At 45.7% G+C, this 24090-nt stretch overlaps 1 protein-coding gene across 1 annotated transcript in view; it reads right to left on the bottom strand.

The window, feature by feature from the left end:
• Nucleotides 1–24090, bottom strand: part of LOC137522296 (uncharacterized) — a 97582-nt gene that overhangs the window by 19624 nt on the left and 53868 nt on the right. The window contains exons 6-7 of the mRNA XM_068242327.1: nt 21714–21823; nt 5511–5624 (exon numbers count right to left, since the gene is read on the bottom strand). Of these exons, the coding sequence (XP_068098428.1) occupies nt 5511–5624; nt 21714–21823 (224 nt within the window). The remainder of the gene's footprint in view (nt 1–5510; nt 5625–21713; nt 21824–24090) is intronic.

Here is a 24090-nt window from a genome sequence, read left to right as displayed (position 1 = left end):
GCTCCTTAGCGCAGTTAGGGTGCAAAAAAGTGCCAAACATGTGGTATTGCCGTACTCAGGAGAAGTAGTATAATGTGTTTTGGGGTGTATTTTTCCACATACCCATGCTGAGTGGGAGAAATATCTCTATAAATTGACAATTGTGTGTAAAAAAAATAAAAAAATTGTCATTTACGGAGATATTTCTCCCACCCAGCATGGGTATGTGTAAAAATACACCCCAAAACACATTATACTACTTCTCCTGAGTACGGCAATACCACATGTGTGGCACTTTTTTGCAGCCTAACTGCGCTAAGGGGCCCAAAGTCCAATGAGCATCTTTAGGCTTTACAATTAGGCACCCCCCAAAATGCCAGGACAGTAAACACACCCTACAAATGACCCCATTTTGGAAAGTAGACACTTCAAGGTATTCAGAGAGGAGCATAGTAAGTCCGTGGCAGATTTCATTTTTTTTTGTCGCAAGTTAGAAGAAATATTAATTACAAAATTACAAAATAATTTACAAAGTGTCATTTTCCGCTAACTTGTGACAAAAAATAAAATCTTCTATGAACTCACCATGCCTCTCACTGAATACTTTGGGATGTCTTCTTTCCAAAATGGGGTCATTTGGGGGGTATTTGTACTATCCTGGAATTTTAGCCCCTCATGAAACCTGACAGGTGCGCAGAAAAGTCAGAGATGCTTGAAAATGGGAAAATTCACTTTTGGCACCATAGTTTGTAAACGCTATAACTTTTACCCAATCCAATAAATATACACTGAATGGTTTTTTTTTTATCAAAGACATGTAGCAGAATAACTTTTGCACTCAAATGTATAGGAAATTTTCTTTATTTGAAAAATGTCAGCACAGAAAGTTAAAAAAGTCATTTTTTTGACAAAATTCATGTCTTTTTTGATGAATATAATAAAAAGTAAAACTCACAGCAGCAATCAAATAGCACCGAAAGAAAGCTGTATTAGTGACAAGAAAAGGAGGTAAAATTCATTTAGGTGGTAGGTTGTATGACTGAGCAATAAACCGTGAAAGCTGCGCAGTAGTTCTGCGCATGCGCAGTACAGCCCGGCGGACGTCCGATGACGTCAGCGCGCCGTCGTGGGACGCAGAAATCCCAGGAAATGGAGCACAGAGGAGCCCGACCTGGCAGCCGGCCTGGCCAGGTCGGGTCGGGCACCGGAGACCACCGGGAGCCTGCGGAGCGGCGGCGAGGGCACCTCCTGCCTGCCACGGGCTGGAGGAAGCCCCAGGTAAGTGGAAATTTATTTTTATTTTTTGAATCCCCTCCCTGAACCTTCCCTTTAAGTGGTTAAGGGACCAGAGTGGTTAAGAGATAAACATCCAACAGCCCAAAAGTAAATAAAAATGAATGTACACTGAAGCACACTTCACCTCCTTAAAGCACACCTGAACTGGATACAATACTGGGTATTTTAGCTTCCCTAGCCCCCATATTCCATCAGGTCCCTGATCCTCTGGGTCCCCGCCATTTTGCTGCTGCCAGCTCCATAAGACGTGCAATTTGAGCTTCAGTTGCGGCTACTGTGCATGCACAACCCCATCCACACACCCTTCTCCATCCCACTCCTGTGACTGGGAGTGTTCTGCGTATGTGTGATTCATTCTCTTGAAAACTGCTCATGCTCAGAATGCTTCCAGCGATGCGGGCACGCATGCGCAGTAGGCACAACTGGAGGTCCAGTCGCAGACCTTACAGAGCTGGCAGGGGCAAGACGGAGGAGACCCAGAGGACGGTGATGGACCTGATGACAGGAAGAAGTCCCAGGTAAGTTAAAATCCAGAATATTGTATCCAGTTCAGGTGTGTTTTAAGAAGATTCAAATGGGGCGATTAGCACAACAAAAAAAATGCTACACCACATACAATGCATTTTAATAATTCCTTTTTTTGTATAGCGCTTTTCTCCTGTCGGACTCAAAGAGCTTGCAAGGGAGCCACTAGAGCGCACTCAGTAGGCAGCAGCAGCGTTAGGGAGCCTTGCCCTAGAACTCCTTACTGAATAGGTGCTGGCTTATTGAACAGGCAGAGCTGAGATTCAAACCCTAGTCTCCTGTGTCAGAGGCAGAGCCCTTAAAAATTACACTATCCAGACAGATCTTCCTTGAATCCTCCAGTTAACCGGTGCCATGGATTAGCATTACATTCCTTTTAAATTACACTTTATTTGTTGGGGCCAGCGTTGCTCACAAATTTTCGCCAAAGTGGTTTTTGCATTGAAGCTGGCATTTTTGATTTTGAGAACATTTTCGTGAAAATACATTGTATTTTCACAATATGGCAAAAGTTCTGGAAACTTTTTTTTGAGCACACAGTTCAACTGCCGGGGGAAATTAACCCTTAATCTGTTGACCTTCATACTACATGGTGGTGGGAAAATTAGCCAATCAATGTTCAATCAATAATAAAGGTGTATACTAGGCTTTAATGTACTAATCTTTCAGCAATCAATTATGTTCTACCATGACCCAGTGCAGATTATGACAATCAACTATTTATTTATGTACTAGCTGATGGCCCGGGGTTGTCCGGGTATGTATTTGGCTGGTGTTGGCTGCGCCCACTTTTTCTAACCCTAACACACAATTACTCAACGACCAAGTTTGGGAGATTTGTGGTCTTTGGCATAAATAATTTGCATTGAAATGAAACAAATCTGATTGGCTGTTTGGGACACCAACCCCTTTTCTGAATTTGAACCCCAGTCACCCAATAACCAACTGTACCAGGTTTGAGGCTTGTTTCATCAACAGTGCAAGAATGGCAGCAATTAAATATTCCCCTTGAAAATCAATAGGAGAATTTTTATTGGCTTTTGTAATCTCCACCCACTTTTCTGAATATTAATCCCGGTCACCCAGTAACCAACTGTGCAAAGTTTGAGAACCCTGCCATTAACAGTGTAAGAATGGCTGCTGTTTACATTTTCCAGTGAAATGTGTATTTGTCTCCACCCCCTTTTTGGTTACGGGAATAAAAAGTATCCTATACTTTATTCCAGGTAATGTACTATGTGTGTGCCAAATTTCATTCAAATCTGTTCAGCCATTGCCATCCTACTAATATAATAAATGGGAAAGTTTGGATGTTTGGATGTTTGGATGTTTGTTTCTCGATCACGCAAAAATGGCTGAACGGATTTGAATGAAATTTGGCACACACATAGTACATTACCTGGAATAAAGTATAGGATACTTTTTATTCCCATAGGGAAAAGGGGGTGGAAAGGGGGTGGAGACAAATACACATTTCACTGGAAAATGTAAACAGCAGCCATTCTTACACTGTTAATGGTAGGGTTCTCAAACTTTGCACAGTTGGTTACTGGGTGACTGGGATTAATATTCAGAAAAGTGGGTGGAGTCTATAAAAGCCAATCAAAATTAATCTATTGATTTTCAAGGAGAATATTTACATTGCTGCCATACTTGCACTGTTAATGGCACAAGCCTCAAACCTGGTACAGTTGATCATTGGGTGACTGGGGTTCAATTTCAGAAAGGGGGTGGAGCCACAAATAGCCAATTAAATTCGTTTCATTTCAATTCAAATTATTGATGCCAAACACCTCAAAGATCACAAACTTGGTAATTGATTAATTGTGTGTTAGGGTTAGAAAAGTAGGCACAGCCAACACCAGCCAAATACATAAATGGGCAACGCCGGGTCATAAGTGGGTGGAGACAAATGCAAATTTTACTGGGAAAATGTAAACAGCAGCCATTTTTACACTGTTAATGGTAAGGTTCTCAAACTTTGCACAGTTGGTTACTGGGTGACTGGGATTAATATTCAGAAAAGTGGGTGGAGTTCATAAAAGCCAATCAAAATGAACCTATTGATTTTCAAGGGGAATATTTGCATTGCTGCCATTCTTGGACTGTTAATGGCACAAGCCTCAAACCTGGTACAGTTGATCATTGGGTGACTAGGGTTCAATTTCAGAAAGGGGGTAGAGCCACAAACAGCCAATTAGATTTGTTATATTCCAATGCAAATTATTGATGTCAAACACCGCAAAGCTCGCAAACTTGGTAATTGAGTAATTGATTAATTGTGCGTTAGGGTTAGAAAAACGGGCACAGCCAACACCAGCCAAATACATAAGCGGGCAACGCCGGTTCATAAGTGGGCAGAGACAAATACAAATTTTACTGGGAAAATGTAAACAGCAGCCATTCTTACACTGTTAATGGTAGGGTTCTCAAACTTTGCACAGTTGGTCACTGAAAAGTGGGTGGAGCCTACAAAAGGCAATAAAAAATTACCTATTGATTTTTCAGGGGAATATTTCATTGCTGCCATTCTTGCACTGTTAATGGCACAAGCCTCAAACCTGGTACAGTTGATCATTGGGTGACTGGGGTTTCAATTTATAAAAGGGGTGGAGCCACAAACAGCCAATCAGATTTGTTTCATTTTAATGCAGATTATTGATGCCAAAGACCGCAAAGCTCACAAACTTGGTCATTGAGTAATTGATTAATTGTGTGTTAGGGTTAGGAAAAGTGGGCACAGCCAGCACCTGCAAAATACATAATCGGGCAATGCCGGGTCATCAGTAGGTGGAGACAAATGCAAATTTCACTAAGAAAATGTAAACTGCTGCAATTCTTACACTTTTAATGGTAGGGTTCTCAAACTTTGCACAATTGGTCACTGGGTGACTGGGATTCATATTCAGATAAGTGGGTGGAGCCTTCAAAAGCCAATCAAAATTCACCTATTGATTTTCAAGAGGGAATATGTAATTGCTACCATTCTTGCACTGTTAATGGCACAAGCCTTAAACCTGGTACAGTTGGTCATTGGGTGACTGGGGCTAAAATTCAGACAAAGGGGTGGAGCCACAAACAGCCAATCAGATTTGTTTAATCTCAATGCAAATTATTGATGCCAAAAACTGCAAAGCTCACAAACTTGGTTACTGAGTAATTGTGTGTTAAGGTTAGAAATAGTAGGCGGAGCCAACACCAGCCAAATACGTACCTGAACAATGTTTGGAAATAAGTGGGTGGAGAAAAATACAAATTACATTGCGCAAATGTAAACGGCAGCCATTCTTACACTGTTAATGGTAGGGTTCCCCAACTTTGCACAGTTGGTCACTGGGTGACTGGGATTAATATTCATAAAAGTGGGCGGGGCCTATAAAAGCCAATCAAAATCCACCTATTGATTTTTAAGGGGAATATTTAATTGCTGCCATTCTTGCACTGTTAATCACATGTACCTGGTACAATTGGCCATTGGGGTTCAAATTCAGAAAAGGGGTGGAGCCACATCCAATCAGATTAATTTTATTTCATTGCAAATTATTGATGCCAAAGACCGCAAAGCTCACATACTTGGTCATTAAGTAATTGTGTGTTAGGGTTAGGAAAAGTGGGTGAGCCAACACTAGCCAAATACATACCCGGGCAACGCCGGGCGTCCAGCTAGTTTATAATATTAGTGAGAGAAGTTCAGGTTTTCTAGGACTTACCTCGCCTGACATATGTATAGTGGGCCCCACATAGAGAGCCATTAGGACACATCCTACTTCTACCGCTACAGGAAGTTGATTTAGATGTGCAGATGGTACAAGACAGTGAGTTACCTAGAGAAGGAGAAATATTATTATAGACCGGCCTTTGTTGAAGGTCTGTTAAAGACCATATTTTGGGATCACATTTTGCATTTCACGGATCTAAAGCACTCACTGACCTGAAATGCTGCAGTGAAGGATTAATTTTTGGTTCAGGTTATGCTGCATATTTGCGTTTGCAAATGCCATGGGGGTTGATTCACTAAACCGTGCTATGACAAAGATCACACCTTATCAAAGATATCACACCTTATCAGAGTTAACATGCCTTATCAGAATAGCATAGCGAGCACTACGAACCCACAGGGACTCAGGGCAGGACGAGTGTCATTGCCAATTAGCAGGCATAAGTTTCTAGCGCTCGCTATGCTACTCTGATAAGGCGTCTTAACTTTGATAAGGTGTGATATCTTTAATAAGGTGTGATATTTGTCATAGCACGGGTTAGTGAATCAACACCTATGTGTTTTAAGAAAAATAGGATTTAGTATAGGGAAAGGGAATCTTAATTTGTTTCCTTCTACCTTTTAGGCTACTACAAATAAATCTTTCCCAAGCCCTAGTCATAGAGCCATATCAGTTCTGAAGACCCCTAAAGAAGACGTAAGTCTGTGAAACTGTTTGGGTTGGAGACATACAGCGCTGTATTTTTACTCTGATCTGAGGGCATGCTAACAGAGGGGTACCCTGTGAAATGGGACCACAGATGTAAGTTCTACATTGCTTTTTGTTTCAACCAGTGAGGAGCGAAAATGCCGATATCCTTTTCACATTTATTTTCTTGAAAATATTGTAAAAATCGACTTTCGAGCGAAAATAATTTTTTGTAACTTGTGATTTCTTTTTTTTGTTTGCATTTTTTCGTGACTTTTCACATTAAAATAAAATAATTGTTATGTTTTTTGTGAATTTTTGTTGTAAAAATAATATAAACGAGTAAATAATAAATAATGAGTTTTTCAACATTTTTTGTAGCGGAAAAAAAAACGTTTTCTTTGATCATATTGCATAAAAACAATTTATTTTTGCTAATATTTTCACAAAATCAAAAACAGCATTTTCGAAATTAGCAAGCCACACTGGCGCACATACATAATGCTTATCTAGTTGTTATTTGTTTATTTTAATGGTCCAAACTATGGGGTGAATTTTCTGCACCGAGGGAGAAGAGGAAGAGGATTTCCATTTGGGTGGAAAAATACATGATGACAACTTTATAGCTTGCTAAAGCGGACCTGAACTCAGAACTTCCTCTCTGCTCTAAAAGGAACTAACTACTCCAACAGCATAATAACCTTTACAGAAAAACATTTCTTTGTTACAGCTGATACAAATCCTGCAATAAATCCACAGTGTGTCTACTTCCTGCTTTCGTGGGAGCAGACATATTGTTAACATCCTGTGTTTAAAAATTAGCTGCTCTGCCGAGAGAGCCAGCTGACAGCAGACAGCTGAGAGATCAAATTACACTTGTGCTTAGTCACAGATGAGGGGGCGTTAGACAGGCTAAACTATCTACAGTAAATACATACAGGGTGCATTTCTCTCTGTCCTGTGCAAGAGTTTAGGTCCACTTCAAGCCTCCTCTTTTGTACAGTGAGGGTGAGGGGCGTTGCTAGGATCCTAAGAGATCTGGGCACTTTTGGACACTCCAGATGAAAAAATGGGTGGGGCCATGCACCAGAGTGTGGGTGTGGTCATGGGTGGAGCCAAATATGTATGAACTGAACAGCGGTCTAAGTAGGCCTGCCCAGCAAAATGTTAGATGAAGCCCCCCTCTCCATTAATACAAAAAATAAATATATAAGTGCAGCCTATCACTTGAGGGCCTGTTCAGACTATGCGCGTTCCTAGTCGTTTTCAGGGAACGTGTCCGGGTACCAAAAACGCATAGAAACGGCTCCTAATGCTTTTGAATGGCCTCGCTCACATGTATGCGTATAAGACGCATACGTTTCTTATCTGCATTGCTGCACGCAGTTCTGTGCGTCACGCATAGAAACGGACGCAATGAAAGTCTATGGACGCGTATCAAAAACGCGTACTATTGCGTGTTTAGCGTACGTTTCCCTCTGCGGTTCCCATAATTCTTAGTTTTTTCCCCCGGGTCACGTGTGTGTGCAAAACGCAATAGAAAACGCATTAGAATGCAAGAAAAACGCATGCGTTTTTGAACTTGCGTTTCTTTGATTTTATACGCGTGCTTCATACGCTGACAGTCTGAACAGGCCCTAAATAAGCTGTGACACTTAAACCTAACTAGGCAGAGTTACCTGGCTTCTGTGCTGGCTGGTCTGTATTCTTCTGCTGAGCCAGGTTATCTGGCAGTCCCTCCATAGCATTATTATTATTATTTAGTATTTATATAGCACCGACATATTACGCAGCTCTGTACAGTGTGTATATATATATATATATATATATATATATATATATATCTTGTCACTAACTGTCCCTCAAAGGAGCTCACAATCTAAACCCTACCATTGCCATATGTCTATATTATGTAGAGCAAGTACTGTAGTCTAGGGTCAATTTTTTTAGGGGGAGCCAATTAACTTATCCGAATGTTTTTGGAATGTGGGAGGAAACCGGAGTGCCCGGAGGAAACCCACGCAGACACGGAGAGAACATACAAACTCTTTGCAGATAGTGCCCTGGCTGGGATTCGAACCAGGGACCCAGCGCTGCAAGGCTAGAGAGAGCTAACCACCAGCATTTCCTGACCTTCTAGTGGACCACCTCCCAAGCTCCCACGAGCCTACCATTGAGGCACCACATCTCCTAGCATGCCCCATAGAATAACTACAGCTCCCTCCACACCCCCATAAAGGCACCACAACACCCAGCATGGCACCACAGCACCCAACATGCCCCCATAAAGGCACCACAGCACCCAGCATGGCACCACAGCACCCAACATGCCCCCATAAAGGCACCACAGCACCCAGCATACCCCCATCAATGCATCACAGCTCCTAGCATGCCCGTCCTTGAGGCACAACAGCTGCCAGCATGCCCCAAAGAGGCTCCACAGCTGTGACTCGGCTTAGAGGACATGCAGAGCACCCCAGAATAGATCTGTGGCATGTGCCACTGATCTTTGGGGCTAGCAACCGTCCCTGGTGAGGGTTGTGCACCTTTGAAGGGTGAAATTGTGACGGGACTGTGAATGATCGGCACTTGCAGCTTTGGAAGAGTTTTACAAAGATTGAAGGATGTGTTTTATTTCGGCACCGATCACCCAGTTAACCTACTCCTGTAGTTGGCACTGGTTCATTTTTTTCTGTTCCATATTAATCCTTATTTGGCACTGAGGAAGGTCAACAAAAACTGAAACAGCCGTCTACTAGTTATATTTTATGGTGCTATAAAATGAATGAGCCACAGGTGTGCTGTGAACATGAGGATATGATGTATACCTGCCTGGCTGTTATGTATTCTGCAGGCACCAGTCATCACCAACCATAAAATTATGCGAAGCTCATCGGACACTTCAGCTAGTGGGTAGCAGATAACTTTTCAGCTAGTGACTTCCAGGTCACAGCCCTTAGGAGTGGCCCACCAGAGACAGAGAGACATTGCAATTTAGAGTTCTTTCTGAAGGTGGCAGGAAAAGGCTGGTAATTAGTTGAGGTTACAGGGTAGTCAAACAAACAGGTATGGTTGACGACCAAGTTCACCAAACTCTGGTTTTCAGTGCTTAGTTTGAGGAATGGTTTACAAAATCTTGCCATGGGGAGACCCCACCCTCTCCTTATACAGAGTGGCACAGAGAAGCAGAGGGTGAGTGTATTCAACTGACCTGTCCAAGTGTCCTGTCTTACATGCCCTCCAGTGGACTTGTGGCTCCTGGATAGCCCACAGGAATATTATGACACAGACACTAATGTGCGGAATCCTGGAAGGTGAAAGATCATCCTCCAGCTCATAGGGGGTCCCTGCATCAGTGTGTGCATCATGGGCTGGCTGAGGTGGCTGAGGTGGAGACAAGTAGTGTTGGGCGAACATCTAGATGTTCGGGTTCGGGCCGAACAGGCCGAACATGGCCGCGATGTTCGGGTGTTCGACCCGAACTCCGAACATAATGGAAGTCAATGGGGACCCGAACTTTTGTGCTTTGTAAAGCCTCCTTACATGCTACATACCCCAAATTTACAGGGTATGTGCACCTTGGGAGTGGGTACAAGAGGAAAAAATTTTTTAGCAAAAAGAGGTTATAGTTTTTGAGAAAATCGATTTTAAAGTTTCAAAGGGAAAACTGTCTTTTAAATGCGGGAAATGTCTGTTTTCTTTGCACAGGTAACATGCTTTTTGTCGGCATGCAGACATAAATGTAATACATATAAGAGGTTCCAGGAAAAAGGACCGGTAATGCTAACCCAGCAGCAGCACACGTGATGGAACAGGAGGAGGGTGGCGCAGGAGGAGAAGGCCACGCTTTGTGAGACACAACAACCCAGGCCTTGCATGAGGACAAGAAGCGTGCGGATAGCATGCTTTGTACCGCCATGCAGTCATAAATTTAATAAAGATAAGTGGTTCAATAAACAGGGACCACGTGGCAACGCTAACCCAGCAGCAGCAGACGTGATGGAACAGGAGGAGGCGCAGGAGGAGAAGGCCACGCTTTGTGAGACACAACAACCCAGGCCTTGCATGAGGACAAGAAGCGTGCGGATAGCATGCTTTGTACCGCCATGCAGTCATAAATGTAATAAAGATAAGAGGTTCCATAAACAGGGACCGGCAACGCTAACCCAGCAGCAGCAGCACACGTGAAGGAACAGGAGCAGGCGCAGGAGGAGAAGGCCACGCTTTGTGAGACACAACAACCCAGGCCTTGCATGAGGTACCGCCAAGCAGTCATAAATGTAATAAAGATAAGTGGTTCAATAAACAGGGACCACGCGGCAACGCTAACCCAGCAGCAGCAGACGTGATGGAACAGGAGGAGGCGCAGGAGGAGAAGGCCACGCTTTGTGAGACACAACAACCCAGGCCTTACATGAGGACAAGAAGCGTGCGGATAGCATGCTTTGTACCGCCATGCAGTCATAAATGTAATAAAGATAAGTGGTTCAATAAACAGGGACCACGCGGCAACGCTAACCCAGCAGCAGCAGACGTGATGGAACAGGAGGAGGCGCAGGAGGAAAAGGCCACGCTTTGTGAGACACAACAACCCAGGCCTTGCATGAGGACAAGAAGCGTGCGGATAGCATGCTTTGTACCGCCATGCAGTCATAAATGTAATAAAGATAAGTGGTTCAATAAACAGGGACCGGCAACGCTAACCCAGCAGCAGCAGCAGCACACGTGATGGAACAGGCGCAGGAGGAGAAGGCCACGCTTTGTGAGACACAACAACCCAGGCCTTGCATGAGGACAAGAAGCGTGCGGATAGCATGCTTTGTACCGCCATGCAGTCATAAATTTAATAAAGATAAGTGGTTCAATAAACAGGGACCACGCGGCAACGCTAACCCAGCAGCAGCAGACGTGATGGAACAGGAGGAGGCGCAGGAGGAGAAGGCCACGCTTTGTGAGACACAACAACCCAGGCCTTGCATGAGGACAAGAAGCGTGCGGATAGCATGCTTTGTACCGCCATGCAGTCATAAATGTAATAAAGATAGGAGGTTCCATAAACAGGGACCGGCAACGCTAACCCAGCAGCAGCAGCACACGTGATGGAACAGGAGCAGGCGCAGGAGGAGAAGGCCACGCTTTGTGAGACACAACAACCCAGGCCTTGCATGAGGTACCGCCATGCAGTCATAAATGTAATAAAGATAAGTGGTTCAATAAACAGGGACCACGCGGCAACGCTAACCCAGCAGCAGCAGACGTGATGGAACAGGAGGAGGCGCAGGAGGAGAAGGCCACGCTTTGTGAGACACAACAACCCAGGCCTTACATGAGGACAAGAAGCGTGCGGATAGCATGCTTTGTACCGCCATGCAGTCATAAATGTAATAAAGATAAGTGGTTCAATAAACAGGGACCACGCGGCAACGCTAACCCAGCAGCAGCAGACGTGATGGAACAGGAGGAGGCGCAGGAGGAGAAGGCCACGCTTTGTGAGACACAACAACCCAGGCCTTGCATGAGGACAAGAAGCGTGCGGATAGCATGCTTTGTACCGCCATGCAGTCATAAATGTAATAAAGATAGGAGGTTCCATAAACAGGGACCGGCAACGCTAACCCAGCAGCAGCAGCACACGTGATGGAACAGGAGCAGGCGCAGGAGGAGAAGGCCACGCTTTGTGAGACACAACAACCCAGGCCTTGCATGAGGTACCGCCATGCAGTCATAAATGTAATAAAGATAAGTGGTTCAATAAACAGGGACCACGCGGCAACGCTAACCCAGCAGCAGCAGACGTGATGGAACAGGAGGAGGCGCAGGAGGAGAAGGCCACGCTTTGTGAGACACAACAACCCAGGCCTTACATGAGGACAAGAAGCGTGCGGATAGCATGCTTTGTACCGCCATGCAGTCATAAATGTAATAAAGATAAGTGGTTCAATAAACAGGGACCACGCGGCAACGCTAACCCAGCAGCAGCAGACGTGATGGAACAGGAGGAGGCGCAGGAGGAAAAGGCCACGCTTTGTGAGACACAACAACCCAGGCCTTGCATGAGGACAAGAAGCGTGCGGATAGCATGCTTTGTACCGCCATGCAGTCATAAATGTAATAAAGATAAGTGGTTCAATAAACAGGGACCGGCAACGCTAACCCAGCAGCAGCAGCAGCACACGTGATGGAACAGGCGCAGGAGGAGAAGGCCACGCTTTGTGAGACACAACAACCCAGGCCTTGCATGAGGACAAAAAGCGTGCGGATATAGCAGCAATGCTTTTTGCCGCCATGCAGTCATAAATGTAATACAGATGAGAGGTTCAATAAACAGGGACCGGTAACGCTACACCATCCCAGATGTTCATTGGTCATGTTACTTGGTTGGGGTCCTGGAGTGTTGCGTAGTCGTTTCCAATCCAGGATTGATTCATTTTAATTTGAGTCAGACGGTCTGCATTTTCTGTGGAGAGGCGGATACGCCGATCTGTGACGATGCCTCCGGCAGCACTGAAACAGCGTTCCGACATAACGCTGGCTGCCGGGCAAGCCAGCACCTCTATTGCGTACATTGCCAGTTCGTGCCAGGTGTCTAGCTTCGATACCCAATAGTTGAAGGGTGCAGATGGATTGTTCGACACAGCTACGTCATCTGACATGTAGTCCTTGACCATCTTCTCCAGGCGATCGGTGTTGGAGGTGGATCTGCACGCTTCCTGTTCAGTGGGCTGCTGCTGCATGGGTGTCAGAAAATTTTCCCACTCCAAGGACACTGCCGATACCGTTCCCTTTTGGGCACTAGCTGCGGCTTGCGTTGTTTGCTGCCCTCCTGGTCGTCCTGGGTTTGCGGAAGTCAGTCTGTCGGCGTACAACTGGCTAGAGGAGGGGGAGGATGTCAATCTCCTCTCTAAAGTCTCCACAAGGGCCTGCTGGTATTCTTCCATTTTGACCTGTCTGACTCTTTCTTCAAGCAGTTTTGGAACATTGTGTTTGTACCGTGGATCCAGAAGGGTAAAAACCCAGTAATTGGTGTTGTCCAGAATGCGCACAATGCGTGGGTCGCGTTCAATGCAGTCTAGCATGAATTGAGCCATGTGTGCAAGAGTCCTACCAGAATCCTCATCATCCTCTTGTGAGCGTTGTGATAGTTGTTGTGATGCATCATAGTCGTCACCTTCCTCCTGGTCTGCTTCTGCTGACCATTCGCGCTGAATTGTGGAAGTCCAACGTGCACCGCTCTGGCCCTCGTCAGTGGTGGCATGAAATTCCTGCTCCAACTCCAGCTGTTCCTCCTCCTCTTCTTCGTCATAGCTGCTGGGGCCAGCGTTCCCTGAGGCGGATGGCCTGATGTTGGTACCATCACGCTGATCGTTTTCTCGTTCAGATTCCCCCAGTTGCATCATGACAGCTGTTTCCTTGATTTTCAACATTGACCTCTTCAGTAAACACAGCAGTGGTATGGTAATGCTGACTGAAGAGTTGTCACTGCTCACAAGCAACGTGGATTGCTCAAAATTTTGGAGGACTTGGCAGAGGTCCAACATGTTGGCCCAATCGGATCCACAGAAGCTTGGCAGCTGGCCGGATGCGCCTCGGTACTGCGCCGTCATGTACTGGACCACTGCACTCTTCTGCTCACAAAAGCGTGCTAGCATGTGCAGCGTAGAATTCCAGCGTGTAGGGACATCACACAGCAAGCGATGGTGGGGGAGATTGAAGCGCTCCTGCATCTTGGCGAGTGCCCCCGAAGCAGTACTGGAATTTCTACAATGTTTGGCCACTCGACGCACCTTCAACAGAAGATCGGCCACGCCTGGGTATGTCCTCAGGAACCGCTGAACTACTAGGTTCATCACGTGCGCCAGGCAAGGGATGTGTGTCAGCTTAGCCAACCTTAAAGCGCGAATGAGATTACTCCCATTATCACACACAACCATGCCCGGTTTCAAGTCCAGCGGTGCCAGCCACAAATCCGTCTGTTCCTTTATTCCCTTCCAAATTTCCTCCCCTGTGTGCTGCTTATCCCCAAGGCAGATCAGCTTCAGCAACGCTTGCTGACGCATGCCAACAGCTGTGCTGCACTGCTTCCACGATCCTACTGCTGCTGGGTTAGCGTTTCCGGATGAGGTACAGCTTTGAGATGCGTTGGAGGAGAAGGAGTCAGAGAGGTAGGTGCTGCTGTTGTTATCCAGTGGGAGGGACGGCGGTGCAGCTGTTTGCGGCGTGGGCAACACCCGCGCCGTAGCAGGTGAGGAATCGCTGCCAGGCTCCACAAGGTTCACCCAGTGCGCGGTAAGGGAGATGTATCGACCCTGGCCGAACGCACTCGTCCAAGTGTCAGTGGTGAGGTGAACCTTGCAGGCAACGGCATTCTTCAAGCTTCGGGTTATTTTGCTGACCACGTGCTCATGCAACTCAGGCACTGCAGAGCGCGCAAAGTGGTAGCGGCTGGGAACCACGTAACGTGGGATGGCCACTGACATCATGCCCTTGAAGCTGTTTGTCTCCACCACTCGATATGGCAGCATTTCGCAGGCCAGAAGCTTGGCTATGCTGGCTGTTACTGCCACGGCCCGGGGGTCATTTGCTGGCAATTTTCTCTTGCGCTCAAACATCTCCGACACAGACAACTGAACCGTAGCGCTGCACACGGAAGGGCTGTTGGTTGTTGTGTTTGATGAACACTGGGAGACCTCAAGAGCACTACTCCGGAAAGTGACAGTGTCAGCGTCGTCTGATGTTTGTGAATGTTGTGAACCACGCAATGGCTGGGCTACTGCTGCTGCTGAGGCGGGTCTGGTGGTGAGTCTGGTGAACCCAAGGGAGGCAGTGTTGCTGGTACCCTGTCCTGCCGCGTTTGCCCACAGAGTGGGATGTTTGGATAGCATGTGGCGGCTCATGCTGGTGGTGGAGAGGTTGTTAATACTTTTCCCCCTGCTCAGGCGAGTCTTGCACACCTTGCAAATCGCCATGGTAACATCCTCAGTGCAGTCTTCAAAGAAAGCCCAGACTTTGGAGCACCTGCCTCCTTGCTGGCGATTTCTGTTTCCTCCTCTTTTGCCTCTCACTCTAACTTCCACGCTTGTGGTGCCTGAAATTGCGCGCCGCCTACCTTGTGGCACAAGGCGAACTCGTGCAGCAGTGGGTTCTTCAACAGACTCATCTGTGCTGCTGCTACGACGGCGATGTTCTCGTTCACAAATAAAATCTGGGTCTCTGTCCACATTGTCCATACCCTCCTCTTCCATCTCCTCAAACTCGTCATATGTCATTGTGGGGGGCCGCCGCCGTGGAGTAGAGCTCCCCAGAACAACCTCTGCGCAGCTCACTCCAACGTCGTCTTCCAGATCTTGTCGGCCGACCTCCTGCAATTGCAACCCCTCCTGCCCAACTTGCTCTGGGATTTGGGTTTCCGAGTCCTCCTCGGACTCGCCTTGTATTTCAGTGCGCGGTGCATTTCCCACAGTTAATGGTTGTGAATCCGGGCACAACATTTCTGGCTGTTCCTCCATTGACCTTTCATAGGTGGAAGTTTGTTGGGCTGGGAATAGCTCCTGCGAATACCCCATTGTGTCCTGAGGTAATTCATAGGACTGGTTATCTGGCAGTTGTGTGCGTGGTGTCGCTGCCGGTTGTGTCAGCTTTGTGCCCACTGGCTCCTTGTAACTGGCTGAGGACTCGGACCTCGTGCGTGATGTGCTGGTGCTGCTTAACCCACTGCTGGACGCTTGAGAGGTCATCCAAGTAATTATCTGGTCCTGTTCTTTTGGATTTGTGAGGGTTGTTGTCCTGGACAACATGGGCGGTATTGAGTGGGTTTTCTTGGGTGCTCCCCTGTGGCCTGTACGTGAACCGTCAGGGGAAACACCTCTTCCCTTGCCCCTTCCTCTTTCACCGGATGTCTTCCTCATTTCACTTATCCTTACAGTACACGCTGACTGGCAGCAGTACAGTGGCAGTACAGAAATGCTATACAGTACCACTATTCCCAGCAGCGACACAGAGCACAATGCTATACAGTGGCGGGTGAGCGGTGTACTACTGTTCCCAGGCCGAGCAGACACAGAGTGGAAGTAAACACAATGCTATATAGTCTGGCTGAGCGGTGTACACAGAGTGGCAGTACACACAATGCTATATAGTCTGGCTAAGCCGTGTACACAGAGTGTCATTAAACACAATGCTATATATAGCGTGGCTGAGCGAGGTGCACAGTGGCAGTACACACAATGCTTTATAGTCAGGCTGAGCCGTGTACACAGAGTGTCAGTAAACAATGGTATATAGTCTGGCTGAGCGGTGTACACAGAGTGTCAGTAAACAACGGTATATAGTCTGGCTGAGCGGTGTACACAGAGTGTCAGTAAACAACGGTATATAGTCTGGCTGAGCGGTGTACACAGAGTGGCAGTAAACACAATGCTATATATAGCGTGGCTGAGCGAGGTGCACAGTGGCAGTACACACAATGCTATATATAGCGTGGCTGAGCGAGGTGCACAGTGGCAGTACACACAATGCTATATATAGCGTGGCTGAGCGAGGTGCACAGTGGCAGTACACACAATGCTATATTAGTCAGGCTAAGCCGTGTACACAGAGTGTCAGAAAACACAATGCTATATATAGCGTGGCTGAGCGAGGTGCACAGTGGCAGTACACACAATGCTATATATAGCGTGGCTGAGCGAGGTGCACAGTGGCAGTACACACAATGCTATATATAGCGTGGCTGAGCGAGGTGCACAGTGGCAGTACACACAATGCTATATATAGCGTGGCTGAGCGAGGTGCACAGTGGCAGTACACACAATGCTATATATAGCGTGGCTGAGCGAGGTGCACAGTGGCAGTACACACAATGCTATATTAGTCAGGCTAAGCCGTGTACACAGAGTGTCAGAAAACACAATCCTATATATATAGCGTGGCTGAGCGAGGTGCACAGTGGCAGTACACACAATGCTTTATAGTCAGGCTGAGCCGTGTACACAGAGTGTCAGTAAACAATGGTATATAGTCTGGCTGAGCGGTGTACACAGAGTGTCAGTAAACAACGGTATATAGTCTGGCTGAGCGGTGTACACAGAGTGGCAGTAAACACAATGCTATATATAGCGTGGCTGAGCGAGGTGCACAGTGGCAGTACACACAATGCTATAGAGCCAGGCTAAGCCGTGTACACAGAGTGTCAGAAAACACAATGCTATATATAGCGTGGCTGAGCGAGGTGCACAGTGGCAGTACACACAATGCTATATTAGTCAGGCTAAGCCGTGTACACAGAGTGTCAGAAAACACAATGCTATATATATAGCGTGGCTGAGCGAGGTGCACAGTGGCAGTACACACAATGCTATATATAGCGTGGCTGAGCGAGGTGCACAGTGGCAGTACACACAATGCTATATATAGCGTGGCTGAGCGAGGTGCACAGTGGCAGTACACACAATGCTATATATAGCGTGGCTGAGCGAGGTACACAGTGGCAGTACACACAATGCTATATTAGTCAGGCTAGCCTAAGCCGTGTACACAGAGTGTCAGAAAACACAATGCTATATATATAGCGTGGCTGAGCGAGGTGCACAGTGGCAGTACACACAATGCTATATATAGCGTGGCTGAGCGAGGTGCACAGTGGCAGTACACACAATGCTATATATAGCGTGGCTGAGCGAGGTGCACAGTGGCAGTACACACAATGCTATATATAGCGTGGCTGAGCGAGGTGCACAGTGGCAGTACACACAATGCTATATATAGCGTGGCTGAGCGAGGTGCACAGTGGCAGTACACACAATGCTATATATAGCGTGGCTGAGCGAGGTGCACAGTGGCAGTACACACAATGCTATATTAGTCAGGCTAAGCCGTGTACACAGAGTGTCAGAAAACACAATGCTATATATATAGCGTGGCTGAGCGAGGTGCACAGTGGCAGTACACACAATGCTATATATAGCGTGGCTGAGCGAGGTGCACAGTGGCAGTACACACAATGCTATATATAGCGTGGCTGAGCGAGGTGCACAGTGGCAGTACACACAATGCTATATTAGTCAGGCTAGCCTAAGCCGTGTACACAGAGTGTCAGAAAACACAATGCTATATATATAGCGTGGCTGAGCGAGGTGCACAGTGGCAGTACACACAATGCTATATATAGCGTGGCTGAGCGAGGTGCACAGTGGCAGTACACACAATGCTATATATATAGCGTGGCTGAGCGAGGTGCACAGTGGCAGTACACACAATGCTATATATAGCGTGGCTGAGCGAGGTGCACAGTGGCAGTACACACAATGCTATATATAGCGTGGCTGAGCGAGGTGCACAGTGGCAGTACACACAATGCTATATATAGCGTGGCTGAGCGAGGTGCACAGTGGCAGTACACACAATGCTATATTAGTCAGGCTAGCCTAAGCCGTGTACACAGAGTGTCAGAAAACACAATGCTATATATATAGCGTGGCTGAGCGAGGTACACAGTGGCAGTAAACAATGCTATATATAGTGTGGCTGAGCGAGCGGTGTACTACTGTTCCCAGCAGCGACACACAATGACTGGGGGGGACCCTGGCTAGCGTGGCTGGAGAGCGAACTACCCTGCCTGCCTACCCAAAGCTAAACCCACAGACAAATGGCGGAGATATGACGTGGTTCGGGTATTTATTTACCCGAACCACGTGACCGTTCGGCCAATCAGAGCGCGTTCGGGCCCGAACCACGTGACCCGTTCGGCCAATCACAGCGCTCTTAGTTCGGCCATGTGGCCGAACGGTTTGGCCGAGCACCGTCAGGTGTTCGGCCGAACTCGAACATCACCCGAACAGGGTGATGTTCTGCAGAACCCGAACAGTGGCGAACACTGTTCGCCCAACACTAGAGACAAGCCAGAAGTTGACCAGAGAACCTGTAAGATGGAGCCCTCAGATAAGACAGTTCAATGCAGTCACCCACCCACTTCCCGCAGTCAGCTACCAACCCCAGCCACACACCCCTTCCCAGACATAGCCACCTCTGCCACTGCCCAAATTTTCAAACTTGTTTTTAACATAAATAGCAGCAAATGTTTGGTGAGCATGTTCAAGGGACATAAAAGCAAAGAAGAGAAAAACAAAAATTGTAACCTATTGTAAACATATGTTTGCAAACTCGCACTAACCACGTATTGGGATAAAATTGTAAGTGTTAAATATCATACATAATCCTATGGTTAGTGCGAAAATATATTCCCAATAAATTACAATTTCACGATTTCTCAGTGCAAACTTGGAATCTACAAAGGGCTCTATTCATAAAACTTTACAGCAAGTTTTCCGCTCAAAACAGCGGACTTTCCCGACCATTTAGCAAAGTGGGCATTCATAAAGGCTGTTTCCGCAAGAAAAGTTACAATTCCCCAGCAGAGCGAGAAATTTCCGCATTGTGCAGTGTTTTTCTAGATTTATCTAGAATAAAGTAACAAAATGTCCATTCATAAAGATTAGAGGAAGCGGTATGTGAACGGGAAATACCGCTTCCTCGGATGTAGCGAGAAGCCTGCGGATTACATACAAGTGAATGGGACAGACTTCCCAGAGAGAGCAGTGCACGGAGGGACTCTGCCGGCTGAAGTGTTTCCGCATGCCTTCCGACAGCTTACCGCCAGCCTTCAGCGGGAGATCTCCGCTCTGCGATCGCAGCTGCCAACATTTTTCTGAATGCCCACCCAGAAGTATAAAATACCGATGCGGTATTTTCATTCTACGATTTTTTCCGCCCCAAATGTTTTATGAATAGAGCCCATAATATGGAATTTTATTTAGAATTCTATGCAAAATTTCTGAATTTTAGCGGATTTAGAATTTGTCAATTCTGACCATCCCTAGAAAGCAGAAATCAGAGGGAGGAGACCACGTCAAGTCTCTCCTTTATAAAGGGATGGGTGTGTCTTAATTCCTATTGGTTGCTAGGGGCAGGCTCTGCATTCTCTGTTTCCAATTGGTTGCTAGGAGAAGGCTCTGCATGGTCTGTTTTTTTGCAATGATAGTAATGGATGTAAATAATTAAATAGGCAACTCTCCACCAAAAATGTGTCTTATGGTGAACGTAGACAACAGATTTAGAAGAATCTTGCCTTGTACAAATCTGTCAAATTTGCAGTGAAAATAGTTTTGCGAAACTGGCTTGCACATCCCGATTGAAAGCTTCATACTGCTTAAAGTGAACCTCCGGACTAAACATCTACTCAGCAGAACTGAAAAGGCTTGGTGTTTCTTTAACAGTTTCACAGCATCAAAACTTTGTTTTTCTTACCAAAGCATCATTTTTAGCTGCATTTTTAGCTAAGTTCCACCCCATCAAAGAAAAAAAGCCTGGGCTTTTTTCCCCTGATGCTGTGCAAAGCATGATGGGATTTCCTATGTTGTTATTCATAGCAACTAGTGAAGGTGCTCAGGACACAGGACAGTTGGAGCTGTGTCTCATGCTCCCTGTCACCTCCTTTCAACCAAAAAGATGGCTGCCCTCATGAAATCAAACATCTGCCTGTTCTTTTAAAATGGGGTGGGTAAGAGATTACATTGCCTATCTATTTTAATTAACATAACTAATGTAACGTAATGACAGTATGTTTGTTTAGGCTGAAGTTCCTCTTTAAGGATACATGCGGGTTTAAAAAAAAATGTGTCTGTACTGTGGCCAGGAGTAACTTCCACAGGCAGAATCCTTGAACTAAGGCGGGGAAGGTGATTGTGCACTCCACACACACAGGGGATACAGGAGCAGCCCCTCGTAGGTAAGCAGTGGGGCTCCCCCTAAAGCTGGCCACTAATGATACAATCTTTTTCATCCAATCTTACCATTTCTATGTAATATAAGGTAACTGCCTAAATTATCCATTCAATATATTCACTCAGTTTACCCTTATACTACATAGATTTGGTAAAATTGGATGAAAAAGATTGTATCATTAGTGGCCACCTTAACCTCTACCCTCCCCCCCCCCCCCCCCCCTTTTGGCAAGATGCATTACAAACCTACTTTATGGGTAGATCCACTGTAGAAAAAAAAAAGTATGACATGCTCAGTGCCCTTCAAAGAAGAATTGTGCAAAGCTTAGTGAATAATTGTGTGGGGGATATTTGTATTGCTAAACATGGAATTTACCCCGGTTAAGTTCTTCCTGTGGGTGTGTACGAATTACTACAACATGATAAACATGTAATCATCATAAGTTCTCTCTGTCTTGCTGATCCTCTGCTTCTAATACTTCTTTTGTCCTAAAAGTGGCTACAGTTGCATGGACAGTGATGTGAAATCATGTCGTAAAGCAAGACAAGGCTCAGAATATGAAAGCATTTTAAAGAAAGGGTTTTTTTTTAGCAAAGAATAGAGAAAATAGAAGTTTTTGTGGTTAACACTCTAAGAACAATCCTCTCCTCTTTAGAATAAACAGTAAAAAGCGTATTTTCTACAGTACAGGTAATGCTGTGTAGATTTTACAGACGGTCATAGATTGCTTACCAGATGCCACAAAGGCGCAGAGAATACCGAGTATCCCAAAAACTGACAACATGATGGAAGTCTTCAGGATCTGAATGATGGTGAAAAGTTGTCGTTGACAAAGTTTTAAACTCAATATTTATAGTGTGTGCAGTCAGTCAGTGTGGGTGTGAGAATGTCTCACCGCAGAAATCTCCCATATTTTACTACCTCCAGCCAGCTCTCCTGTAAACAGCTGCCCTCATAAGGGTGATCTCAGGACTCTATCGCACTGTGCGCAACGCTGGCAATTTACTAAAATTTACGTTTTTGCGTGCAAGTTAAAACAACGGATGGCATGTAAATAGTGTATCTGATGCATTGTAGTTGTGGACATACATGTATACATAGATATCCTACATGTCAGAAACCAGACCTGGTACAATAAAAACGTTTGATTTTCCCGTTTTTTTCCCCGACAAAACGAACGATTCGAATGAAAGTTGAAAAGATTCTTTTTTTTTGATCAAGAGAAACAAAAGATTATCCAGTTTTTTCGGAAAAAAAAATCAGATCGGATATGTTGGAAAAATCTTTATATTGGATCTAACGGAATAATCGAACTAAATAATTTAATGGAAAAAAATGAAAAATGGTATCATGTATGGGCACCTTAACACTCTTGAAGATGTTTTAAATACAGAAATACGAGCCCAGGCGCCCTCTGTTTCTTAAAGGAAACCGGAGAGACGGCAAAAGTAAAAGAACTGATACTTACCTGGGGTTTCCTCCATCCCCATAAGCACCGCTGAGTTCCTCGTCGTCCTCCCACTGTCTGCCGTTTTCCTGCTAGCGGTCCCAGCAAGGCTTTGTTCACAATCATAAATCACCAGCACTAACACAAGCACTGAGCAATTTATTGAGAGTTTTTTCAGAGCTTTTCCCCTCACTTTGCGCTTCAAAAAGCGCTTTTCTAAGCGATGTTGCAGAGCGAATCGTTTTTTCACTTTCTGACGTCAGTCAGGAAGTGAACTCTTTCCCCTGGAAATGAATAAATACAATGTATTTATTCATGACAGCGATGGGGAAATCGCTATACAAAGCACTTTTTCAAGTGCTTTGTGATTTCCCTATACCTTCCATTGAGGCAAATCGCCCCCAAAATGGTACAGGCAGCGCTTTGGTGAGCAGATCGGAAACGAACCTCTCATATGGGAACTCTCTCAAAGGGAATCAGTGCACAAGCGCTTTTAGGGCGATTTTGAAAATCGCCGGTGCTTAAAAAAAAAGCGAAACACCCCAGGTGTGAACAAGCCCTTACTGGCTTAGCACCGTATGCCTAGAAGAGACGGACAGTGAGGGACTAGAGATGGCCCGAGTGGTTCACCGGTGAACAGTTCCAGACGAAATTTGGGTGGTTCGCGTTAGCAGTGAACCAGGAACTTTTTTCAAGAAAAGTTTGGTTCGCCCATAGACTTTAATGCCCGCCGACTTTAGCGGTTAATAGCAAAGTTCCCTTACATAGTAAAAACACCACATTTGCAGGGTATGTAGAGGGAAAAATACTTTTTGAGAAAATCGATTTTAAAGTTTAAAACAAGAAAGAGTCGATTCATTAAAAAAGGAACCGATTCATAAAAAAAAAAGTAGCTAATGATCTCCTCACAGCTAAATCCAAAGGCTATTATTCCATACTCATCCTTCTAGATCTGTCATCAGCATTCGACACTGTTGACCACACTCTACTCCTACAGATCCTTTCATCTATAGGAATAAAGGACCTCTCTCTCTCCTGGATATCTTCCTACCTCTCTGGAAGGTCTTTCACTGTTTCTTATTCAGATCAGGCCTGCCTCTGTCTGTAGGGGGTACCCAAGGTACTCAAGGCTCTGTCCTCGGTCCCCTCCTCTTCTCCATTTACATGCACGGTCTTGGTAACTTAATCAGCTCATTTAGTTTCCAATACCACCTATATGCAGACGATACACAACTGTACCTCTCGGCCCCAGACCTTAACTCCCTCCTCACACGGGTTCCCGACTGCCTGTCCGCTATATCCTCTTTCATGTCCTCTCGCTTCTTAAAACTTAATATGAATAAAACTGAACTAACAGTCTTTCCACCATCCCTGTCCACCCCTTTGCCTGATATTACAATAAATGTTAACAACACGTCTATAACATCAGTTCCCAAAGCACGGTGCCTGGGGGTAAAATTTGATTCTTCTCTCTCATTTACTCCTCACATTAACTCCCTAACCAGCTCCTGCCATTTCCAACTGAAAAACACAGCACGTATCCGACCCTTTCTTGCCCATGACACAACCAAAATGTTAGTACATGCTCTTATTATATCTCGATTGGACTATTGCAATATATTGCTTGGTGGACTTCCAACTAACCGACTAACACCGCTCAAT

This window comes from Hyperolius riggenbachi, chromosome 6, assembly GCF_040937935.1.
Source record: "Hyperolius riggenbachi isolate aHypRig1 chromosome 6, aHypRig1.pri, whole genome shotgun sequence".
Classification (NCBI taxonomy): Eukaryota; Metazoa; Chordata; class Amphibia; order Anura; family Hyperoliidae; genus Hyperolius; species Hyperolius riggenbachi.
This window is presented reverse-complemented; position numbering and strand designations above follow the sequence as displayed.